Below are 12127 nucleotides of genomic sequence, written 5' to 3' on the forward strand. Positions count from 1 at the left end.
TTTAAAGTGGCAGTCGCTCCAGCATTTGTTTGTGTAAAAGTTTACGAGAGATTTGTTAAGAAAAAAAAAGATTATGGTTGAATATTTTGAGTTGCATTTTGTTGATATGGAGATAATAAAATATCCCATGAAGGGCTAAAAAGTTTGGGGAAAAAATTGGGTCAGTACGCCATTTATTTTTACTGAATTGGGCTAAAGAAAAGCAACATATGAAATGAGAACCTAATGGTTAAACTCGAAATTATGTCGATGAGAGAGCTAACATAGTCCAACCAGAGCATCCTCCTTATAATCGCAATGGACAATGTTATACAGGTAATGACTTAACTCTTGACATCCACGCGGGATTCTATTTTCCCGAAGCGCTCTGCAAGACAATATTATTTGCTGTAAAAATCTAGTTTACCTGAATACACGTTCAGCTCTCTCATCAGAAATTTATGGAATCGTACCATCTGGGGTGAGTCACTCCAGGCAATAATCATGTAATTTCGATCCTCACTGCCCTAGTCACGTGACTTTTTTATGACCATTCACTGGCCATTATCTATGTAGACTATATTCAATATCATAAATGAAAAATAAATAAACTTAAATGAAAACTAGCCCTTTGTTCTGAGCTGTTACCATAATGTAACTATATGTATGTTTCGTAAACAAAATATGAAGATATTGGCATGCAAAACATTTATTTCAGGGCCGGCGCAGCCGTGGGGGCCGTGGGGGCTCGGGCCCCCACACTTTTTGTGCACCATACAAAGGAATACATAAGGTGTCATCACTTTGGGCCCCCACACTTTTTTCAACCCGGAAGTACGTAATAGAGATCTTGAAGTGTGGCGGCGGTAAGGTTATGTGTTTTCTCTCAATACCTTGTTTTTATAACACCCGGAAATGAGAGGGGAGAGAATGAGCTGAGGACCTTTTTTGTTTTTTTTTTTTTTTTTTCTTGTCAGCTGAAGAAACCCGGAAGTGGACGGGGAGAGATGAGCTGAGGACCTTTTTTTTTTTTTTTTTGCTTGTTAGCTCATGAAACCCGGAAGCGGGCCCCACACTTTCGAAAACACTGCGCCGGCCCTGTATTTAGCCAAGTTACTGAGATGAATCTCTTATTAAGTTTGATTTGCTTCAAATTCTCACCACTATCTTACTATTTTTTTTTAATACAATCTTTATGCACAATGCCATCGTGTCGTGAAGTTTCCTTTAAGCAGTGAAAAAGTCATATGAAACCAGTGTACCAAGTTTGCTCTGTACAGGAATCTATAAAATGTCATCCCGGACCCAACCGATGGAAAAAATGGGACAGGATGAGAAGAATTGCAGAGGAATAGGTCAAATGTCAATAAAAAGTGGTCAAAAAAAAGTAAAGAAACGGAAGTATGAATATGCTTGCGGTAAGTGGTAGGTGACGGGTTCACATACCAGGCTGGTTCATTGTTTGTTTCAAACATGTTAAGCATGTTAAAACAAACACACACATGTTTAAACCAAAACACGCAAAAAATAAGCAAAACAAAACATTAAGAACTGTAATTTTTTCCCAACTCCTATGCTTCCTGTGGGCCTTCAAAGGGGGTTGAGCATTAAGGAAAACAAACAAAACAACCACACAAAGACACAACCTCACACGAAAGCGCACATCCCTTGCCCACAGACAACAGGTAATACACTTACAATACACACGCACACATGTACACAGTAGATAACGATCACAAAATAAAACAGTGTTTCGATTTTGCATTATTTTGATCTAGATACATCACATCGAAGTGTTTACTGACGGTGAAATGTTTGGGATAGGTGGGGATTCTATTTTTCTTTTGTTCCTTCTTCTTCTTTTGTTTTCGTTTTTGTTTTTGTTTTTTGTTTTTTGTTTTTGTTTTTGTTTTTCAGTAGTTAACTTAATTTTTCCAGTACTGGAAAAGTACTGTACAGTCTCTATGTCATATCTTTAGTACTAGAATGAAACATGCAATCATATATCTTGAATGAAGACGACACACACAAATACACGCACACTCAAACGCGCACGAAGGAAGGCGTCAAACAGACGGGCACACACACACTCACACACACACACACACACACACACACACACATCAGGCTATGTTCTATTCCAGACACATTTACCGTTTAAATCTAATTACGAAGGCACGACAGATGGATGGGTAAGGTACAATGTAAATCGACACTCTACGCTGGTACAGCTATAATGGTGTCATAATGCCTGTGACGTCAAAATTGTCATTCTGACATAGCTTTCCTTGAAAGTCTCAACTTACTGTGCAAACTGACGAGAGAGCTGTTTCATCTTCGTAAATTAGGTTCATGACAAGAAAAAGGGAATATGGTATCAAAAATAAAGTCATTCCACAGCGAGAGTGCAGTGTTCACTTCTTTGCTCTTATTTTACTACACACACAATTAATTGTCTGTCTGTAGAATAGTAATTAAAACTAATTTGGACTATTTTGGCATCTGCGACTGGTATTGGACAGACTATTAAGCGGTAATATGGAGATCATTGGATATCTGTGTAGAAGACAGACAGAATCACAGATCAGTAAATATGTTGCACTAGAAATGTGGTTATAGCGACTGGTATGCCTCCACCATTAAAGACAAATGAAACGTTAAATAACATACAAAATGTTTATATGGCCAATAATGACTTGATTCACAGTACAATATATAATATATACATATAATGCAGAGGGCCGCCGTTATAAGCCGTGCTTGAACAGACGGACAGCCAGAGTTAAATTACCATTTTTTATTGTAGTACTTGAACACTAATACGGATGGGCCATGTTAAAATGCGTGTAAATCCAGTTTTATACAATTACTTGGTAAACAGGAGTGGTGCCTGTGAGTGCGTGTGCAGGTGATGAAGCGCGAAAGTGTTGATGGTCAGCACTTCTAAGAAAATGATTGAATATGTTATAATATGGGCGAAGGGTCAAGCAGCAAAGTAAAAGAAAGGGAAAAGGGGGTGGACCAAAATATTGCCTTGTTGTTGAGTATAAGAGGTACATGTTTAATGATTACTGTACCGTATGATATTGTGCCAAGAAATATTTCTTTGTATTTGCCTTAAAGGAATAGAGAGATGTGCACTGTTTTATGTGGAGAGGGAGTGAATTCCAAATATCAGGCCCGTTATGCCGAATTGATTTTTGAGCTAATAGGAGTTTAGGGTTATTCAAATGGAAATCATTACGATGGCGCGTGGGGTAAGCATGGACATCCCTGTTAAGGGAAAATGCGTTGTGGAAGAGTGGGAGTAGATTTTGCGTGTATTTGAACATAAATATTGCTGTTTGAAATTTGTGTATATCGTCAACTTTAAGAACTTTTAGTCTAAGGAATAATGGATCAGTATGTTCTAAATAATGTGAGTTAGTACATATTCTTATTGCCTTTTTCTGTAAAAGAAAAATAACATTTACTTTGGTTTTATTACAGTTTCCCCAGACAACATTACAATAATTAATATACGGTAAGATTAATGCATTGTATAACATAGTGAGTACTTTTTCCGTTACAAAATATTTTAATCTCCGAAGTATTCCAATGACTTTAGATATTAATGTGGTTATATTATCAATGTGGTTATAATGCATGGTTCTCATTTAGTTCTCATATGGTTCTCTATAGTACAATGTCTTGACAATGTGTGATGACAGTTTCACATAACTGGCAAAATATTGAAATGACAGGTTTGTCACAAATGTGTTGAATGTTCACTTTCCTTGAACTAGGTTTGCTTTTGTATATAAGAGTGCAGGTACATGTATTTCAGGATTTGGAAATTTTTACTTGAGTTTAGACCCTTTTATAAGTTTATGCATTGAATAATTTGCAAGGTATGAAGAAAAAGTATAATGTCAGTATCAAATAGCAAACTTTTTGCATTTTAGCCGGGCCTTGACCTGTGCCCTTGCCTTTAACCTTGACCTTTGACTCTATGACCCAAAAATTCCCAAGAGAATCACTGTCAGGTATAGTACATGCATAAATATGTACTACGTTTCATGATACCTTGAGTCACTTTCAGATATGGTGGAAAGAGTGGAATACAAGTGTATGGCACTTTCACTTGAGCTTTGACCTTTTGACCTTTGTCCTATTTGCAGGAAATTTTCCAGAGAATCTCAATTAGGTAATGCATGTATATATTAAGCTCCAAGAAAAATCATGCAAACATTGCATAATATAATTATAACGTCGCTGGGGTGACAAGACCTTGTATCTGAAATTTTGGTGAAAATGATTTTTTTTTTAATTTATGGTCAAACAGTCAGATAAGTGATGTCATGTCCAAATCCTAGCTGTCTTACCCCAAAAACGAAGCCACCATGGCATGTCAAAGAAAAGGCTATCCCATTCGCTATAGTGCTTTGGCCGCCATGTTTTTTTGGCTCTCCTGAACATTTGACATTTTGTAGATATGAGGTCTTGTCGCCCCAGCGACGATAAGTATGAAGGAAACAGTGAAATTCTGAGCAGTTGACATTGGCTTTAGACCCATGACATTTGACTTATCGTCCCTAAATTCCAGAGATAATCTCTGCCAGTCAGCACATGCATATGTTACAAGTTCCCTTGAAAAATATGCGAGATATGGAGAAAAAAGTGAAACGTTAACATTTTCACCTGATTTTTGACGTTTTGACGGTTGACCTCATGACCTAAAACTCTTTCTGGAGAATCTATTTGGTAGAAAATGCATACACTATCTGACCTCTTCCCGATTTCACTAAAAAACTGCTTAATTATTGATCATACGTCATCCTTGGACCAACTTTGTCGAAATCTGCCTCATCCAGTCTTGAGTTATCACGTAAACGGATGAATTTTAGGAGTTGATCTTGACCTGTGATCTTTGACCTTTGGCCGATTTCACTCAAATTTTAACCAAGTAATTGTCCCATCATACGTCATCCTTGGACAAAGTTTGGTGAAATTTGCTTGATCCAGTCTTGAGTGATCGCATAAACGGGTACAATTTCATGATTTGAACTTGACCTTTGACCTTTGACTTTTGACCTATGACCTCAGGCCGATTTCATCCAAAATCTAATTAAGTAATTGCCTTATCATACTTTATTCTGGGACCATGTTTGGTAAAATTCTACTCAATATTACTCAAGTTATCGCGTAAACAAATGGGGACGGGCGTACATACGGACGTACGTGCGGACGTACGGACGCACGAGCGCACGGACGTACGGACGGACGGACAATCCGAAAACCTCCTGCACCCTTCGGGCGAATGCATAAAAAAGAAAAAAAAACAATGGAGAGGAATAAGGTATGGAACGCTGCGGCTTTACATCGAGTACTGAGTATAAACCACAGAGGGTGAATGATCTCAGAACACAGCGTGTTCGAAGTACCTTTTCGCTTTTTAGTTTAACATCTACATTCATTTTATCGCAAGAGGAGCTGTATATCACCTTGGGACTTCCAAATATCGACTCGTCTACCCTTGCTTTCATGCTGGCTGTGTTAAGGGCGATGCAGGTTTCATGCTGCTGAGTGGGTTTCACTCTGTACGCAGCTGTCCGCTCGGGGCGTTTTCACCAATGATAGTTTCATTAGAGAGGCTTCCCGAATCACACCGATTCTAAGTTCTGATGCTCGCTTTGGCAGCTTGGACATGTTATGTGCAGATAGCGAAGTAGAGGGAACGTTACTAGTCCTATACTTTGAAAGTATCAAAATACCGTACTGATATTCAAAGCTTGCAAATGAAGACATGATCTATGTGTTCGTGTGATCATCTTATCCTTCTTCTTTTTTCTAATTGTGTTAGAAGGGTTGTCTGTCAATGTTTTATTTTCTTTTAGTATTACAGTTTTGAAGTGCGAAGGAAAAATCCTTGGCAAACACACTCACACACACACACACTCATGCACACACACACACACACACACACACACACACACACTGTTATTTCTATTGATCTCCAATACGTATTTATAGCATGATATCAGCATTCACGTTATTGTGTATAAAACAAGCGAATTATAATTATATATATCACCATCCATCATCACTTCATTCATACACTCACAAACTATACTACCGACTCTACATACACAACCACACACACACACACCGTCCATATTTTACTTCTGTTTTATAAACGTTACATTATCAGAGTACAAGTAAATGCAAAAACCAATTTAAAGACCTGTCACTTTCTTTTATCTGCAGTCAAAAGTCTGAGGTCAGTCGAACTTATTTTCCCACTGTGAGATAGCAAACGGGATTAGGGGGAGGTGAGGGGAGAGAGGACAATTTCAACCAACCTTTACACTTTCCAATGTCAGCAAATGCAATCCTATCGATTTTTGCCACTTTCAATAGCTACTCCGTTGTTCTCTTCCCTACATTTTAATTTCAGTTTCAATTATATTCTTATTGTTCATTTGGAGATGCCTTTTGCTTCAAGTCTTGCACATAAACACATGAAAATATTGAACAAAAATATACATCCAAAAAAACTTTTTATATACGTTATAATATCATTATTTTTTATATAATTGCTATAGAATGCAATTATAATGCCATCACTTTTACACAATCTCATTATAGATATAAATATATTTCCAGCCCTTGCTTATAAAAACAAAAACAACAAGATTATCTGTAAGAAAGCCACTTTTCAAAAGATGCTCCTCAATAAATACAACTCCATGTAGTAATTCAATCTGAAACTCTCTGGCTCCCTGATTAATTTAGTTTGTATTTTTGGGCTTTCCAGATGTTTTTGTCAGCACCTTTGCAACAAAGCGAAATGTTAAGTCATCACCTCGTACTTGTGTAAAGTGTAAGAGCTTATTTAAAACCTGTTTTAAGATGCTCATAAATCTTTCTAGATGGAATTTCACAAAAACTAACATTTCTTATTGGAAATAGTTTGAACGTAACAATTATGTGCAAGATGTCGTGTCAGCCAAAGCCACTGTGTATCTCCCACATTTCAAAACCACCTCGTAGATATACATTGGCAGTACCCCTATTATTCATACCAACCCAACGAAAATATAAGTACTGGGTCTAATTCCTTTTCAATCAGAGCAGTGACTTGATTTTTATTTTTCTCTCATATATGAATATATGTGATCATCTTGTCTTTTATTAAGAAATACCTTATGTTAAGCATTATGGAGTTCAAGTAATTCTCTTTTTTTTTGCAAATTCTCCAAATCTTGCCATGACTGTAACATCTCAACGCACACACACACACACACACACACGTGCAGACACTCTCCGTATTTGAGCCTACGACAGCAGTAGAACTGTTTTTACTCCCACAATTGGTAGAAAGGTGATCAGATTTACAAATCTAAACAAATAAACCCCCGAGTCTTGTCATCTTAACTTCAGTAGTAGGCCAAGAGCAGTCATTGTCCCGCATGTCAACTTCTGCTTATGCAATCTTGTGGTTTGTTGGGCTTCAGTACTTCACTAGTATGAGTAGTAATCATAATGATAAGATGATTGTGGGAGGTGCTTTAGTGGTAACGATTGTAATAGCAGCCTCACAGGTGATAGTGGTAAGCGATGATGTCATGATGTTGTTAATGGTAGTTTTAGTGAATTGTAAGTCCTTGAACATAATCCATTATTGTGATTTGTCTGTAACTTAACGTGCCGTGTCGCTCTCCTCTGTTCCTTTGCAATAGTGTGCGGAAATCACAAGTGCGAAGGGGACGATGGGGAAGCCTGCGCCACTTGTCCTGCCGACTGCGGGCGCTGTCCACTCTCTAAAGGGGTTCTTGCAGCCATCATTGCAGCCTGCGTTGTGGTCGTGATTAGCTTTTGTGGAATAATTGGGGTGAGTAGTGGCACACATTAGTCTAAATTCGTAATTGAATTTGAATTCAAGGTTACAAGAGAATTCTCATATTACAGTGCCTCCAATTGGCATGCATTGGACACTGCGTCACTTGTACAATATACATAAGAACACTGAAATCGAAGTTCATCTCATAGCAAATGGTTACAGAACTAGTTTGATGCACTTATAGGCCAAATATTGTGATAATGAGGAAAGCAAAACGTAGGTATTAAATCCCGCAGGTATTGTTTTTTATGCAAGTTTGCATTTGCATAGACATAAACATCCTATTTTAAACGTGATAAGTGTAACGCATTTAGAATTATAGGGTATCCTTATACTTTGAAAATATTCAGTACCCATCTATAGGCATCAATAAGACTATAATTATATAAAGAGTTTATTTGCAAAAGGGGTTAGATCCACTTTTAGTATTTTGGAGAAAAATTGGTTTGTTTGTGAGAATTTGTACACAAGTGTATAGAAAATCTAAATCTAATTGTGCAATAATTTCTATTCAAATGGTTGTCTTGACTTTAAATTTTCACTGTAAGTGACTCAAAAGGAATTCTGTGCAGTGATGCTAATAAGTCAATTTTCATCAAAAATGGATCTAGCCCCTTTTGCAAACAAGCTCTTCATATATACATATATATATATATCTCTTTTGGCAGTACTTCTATTGGCGACAAGAAAAGATGTTCTGGGATGAAAGCTGGATAATAAGTTATGATGACATAAGACCAGGTAAGATTAAACTCTCCTTGACTAACCCTGTTCTTTATTCTTTCACTATCTCTCTCCCTCTCTGTTCCTCTTTGTTATCTCTTGCAATATATTTTGCCATTGTTTAAATCACGTGTGTAATATTGCGACAAGATCTATATGGGGCTTCATTAATTTTGTCTATTTGTTGTCGGTTTTGTCTTCTATTTACATGTAACACTGAGATCAGAATTTGCTCAACTGAGGTGATTTGTGCATAGGCCATTGAACTGATTCTTTTTCCAACCGTTGGTTTGATAGACTCCACTTTCACGTAGAATTCCTTTCTCTTCGATGACAAGAGCAATTCAATCTTCAAAATGGCACTTATGGTATTTCTCGAGGGAGAAAGCCAATCTCGACTGATGTGTCTTGAGAAGAATGGACCAACCGGCCTGGGATAATGGTGAAGTGAGCGAGTTACCTTCACAATGGAATCTCTCCGATACTTTGCCCATCCTTTCCCCCTAATGTTTTCGCGCTCTACTGTAATAATATTTTGAATAGAGTGTCCTTGCAAAGTTTCCATTTCTCTTCAAAGCACAGGTAACGCAACAGCCGCAAATGCTGCAAATGTAACCGTTTTCCACACACATGTTATTGTATTTTCCCTATGATATGCTAGCATTTTCTCATACACGGGCATGTAACTTTAGAATCTGGAAGTGTGCTAGTATGAAGCCTCCAGCTGTTGAATATAATTTTAGATGAGAAAATGTAACATTTGTTGGCGTACAGTTACAGAGTTAGATAAACTCAACAGTGTTTAGTGTGGTTTGTAAATCCTGTAAAATTATAAAAATCATCTATAAATTGTATGAGCAATGACTTCTTGATTTAGACCCCCCCCCCCTCCCCATATAAGGTTCAGTCCAGCTTTGCATTTATGCTTGATCTTTCATATTTGTATATATTTGATTTCGTTTTTCCATAGACACAGGTCAGCGAGGCTTCGGGGGAAGTGTGATCAGCATTAGAGGCGATTGTGACACGTCGGCTTCCAGTGTCTCTGGTTTCGCACATACAGCACACCACAAACAGGTTTTCACACAAACAGGAATCTAGTAAGTTTTCAACTTTATTTGTATTCCGGGCAAGTATTAAGTTGTGTATTTGAAGTCTATTTTGTTTTTGTTTATTCTGACGACTATAATGTTTCAAACAATCGCATCGAGAACAAGTCGGTATACATATTATCAGCTACAACTAGAGTATATTTTGTTGAACAAATAACAAACATAAGTTAGTTGTAATGAATATGCGATGACAATTTTTCTTTTTGACGAATAAGAAATAATCAGAACACATCATTTGATAATATAATCATTTGCAACAAATGATAAATGGATAGTAGTTATCAGAACCAAAGTTAGGGAGCCTAAATCAAAAACAAAGCTTGTATTATGTAGGCCCCCGAAGAGTAAATCACATCATAATAAACAGTCCATTAAACATAATAACTAAAAAGTATATCTCATAATGATATAGAAAAATCTAAAACTAAAACTGAAAGATGGGATGAGAGGATGCAGAAGAAATAGATGAAACAAGTTGAGAGGGGAACGAAGAGATGGAGAGAGGAGATGGTTTACTGAGTCATCTAATCTGTCAGATAATCTTGTTTCAAAACTTGAAAGTTTAATCTCGTCCGTATTTTCGTCTACCTGAGGTTATTTACTGCTTGGGATGATCTTAATCATAGTATGTGATGCTTTGTTAACAGATATACTTGTCATGTCATAAATAAGGTGTTTTTCTTTGTCGAAGATTCACGAACCATTCTCAAAAATGTTGTTCAATAAGTTAGTAGTTAGAATAGTTAGAAACAATTGAAATGAAGTGAAATGATATAAAATGAAGTAAAATGAAATGATATAAAATGAAGTCAAATGAAATAAAATGAAATTAGAGAATTGTATACTGTTTATTATACCCACACTCCCTGAATGAGACGCAAGACTCAATTTTCCAAGGCAGACTCGTCTTGTTTCTGCATTTCCTTTAAATACATCCTAGATGAGATGCATGCAGAGATCCCCTCATTTCATCCAGAGTGATGATATCATAACCCGACACTGTGACGTTAAACACAGCTTCTTAAATAAACATCACGTGGTCTACATGGTTGGAAACTTTATGCCATGTCGCTAGTCACGATGGGACATTGAGAATGTAAACACAACTGCAGAGATGGTTTACTGCAAACTACAATTTAATGATTGATACCCCTTCATTTTCATGGATTTATTGAAACCCATCCAGTGACAATTAGAGTGTCGTATTCCCTTCATGCCGATATTACGTAGTGATGACATGTGATTTGTTTCATTCTACGAATATAGTTCTTTGACTGAAGGACTGAAACGTTTGAGGAGGTTGCTTCGTCGAACCGAGGCCGTGTAGCCATAGAATTATATACTGTTATCATCGAGCTTATAATAACATTTGACTAACGTAGCATACCACTTTGTATTTTAACATAGAAAGAAAAAGACAAATAGATGGTCAGGCAGACAGAGAGACAGATAAATAATTCTACATCCAATGTATTATAGCGAGGAAGACGAAAATAGCATGACACAAAGAACCTGCACACTTGTAGAATATCACGTGTCTGCATCGTATCCCTCAGTGTTACATGGCTGAACAACCTATATAGGCTGGTCTTCAAAAAGAGAGCCCTCTGAAGAAACAGCATTTCACCTCACTTGCCGAATGATTAACCTGGGATGCATATTATCATGATATTTTAGGAAAAGAAATAATAGGAAACTGGCATTTAAGAAGCTTCCGTGAACAGAGATGACAATTTGTTTTCATGATCTATGAATTTTCTGGTAGTAGGGCTTGTATATACTGTATATCTCTTTTGCTGTTACGTAGAATGACTTCGATGGTATTAGTTTCCGAAAGTATGAGGCATAGTCACGATCAATTTATGTGCGTGCACTCTCTAGTCTGGTTTTTGCTACAGTATGTATCTTCGATGGGAGCTCTGAGCCAAGCATGTGGAAGACAAGAAAGGGTTCAGTGCACTATCAGGGGTTCCGAATTGATAAAAGCATCTCCTTCTGTTTATTAGATCCGGCAAGTTTCATCTTTCCTTTCTCCTTACAATTCATCGAAATTTCTTTGCTCTTGTGTCTTTTGGCATGGAAAAAGAAAAAAAAAATAGGTACGATTTCTCGCCTGTGTCATCAATCCTCATCCCCGAGGCATGTCATTATCGGTATCGATCACAAACCTTACCACAGAATGCACTTAGGATGTGTTTACACTGTGTCGAACGTTTTAGGTCACCGATCATACCTAGTTGTGAATGTGAACGCAGTAGCGAGGAGTAAATGCATTATAGGGATATCTCGGCTTCTTCTGAGGAAATGTTGCTTTTAGAGCTGGAATTTCGTTGAAAGTGCTGATTTCAAAATTTATTATACAGTAAACAACATATCTTATGTTTCAGTTTTTGTTATTCTTTCAATTCAAGTGTAAAAATTATGAGCTGTT

At 37.1% G+C, this 12127-nt stretch overlaps 1 protein-coding gene across 1 annotated transcript in view; it reads left to right on the plus strand.

Annotated features, from left to right (window-relative positions):
- Positions 1 to 12127, plus strand: part of LOC139725261 (atrial natriuretic peptide receptor 1-like) — a 281503-nt gene that overhangs the window by 239709 nt on the left and 29667 nt on the right. Inside the window, exons 6-8 of the mRNA XM_071636348.1 lie at positions 7701 to 7852; positions 8530 to 8602; positions 9555 to 9684. Of these exons, the coding sequence (XP_071492449.1) occupies positions 7701 to 7852; positions 8530 to 8602; positions 9555 to 9684 (355 nt within the window). The remainder of the gene's footprint in view (positions 1 to 7700; positions 7853 to 8529; positions 8603 to 9554; positions 9685 to 12127) is intronic.

This window comes from Diadema antillarum, unplaced genomic scaffold (genome assembly GCF_040938485.1).
Source record: "Diadema antillarum isolate AM-2024a unplaced genomic scaffold, OU_Dant_1.0 seq00000030_RagTag, whole genome shotgun sequence".
NCBI lineage: Eukaryota > Metazoa > Echinodermata > Echinoidea > Diadematoida > Diadematidae > Diadema > Diadema antillarum.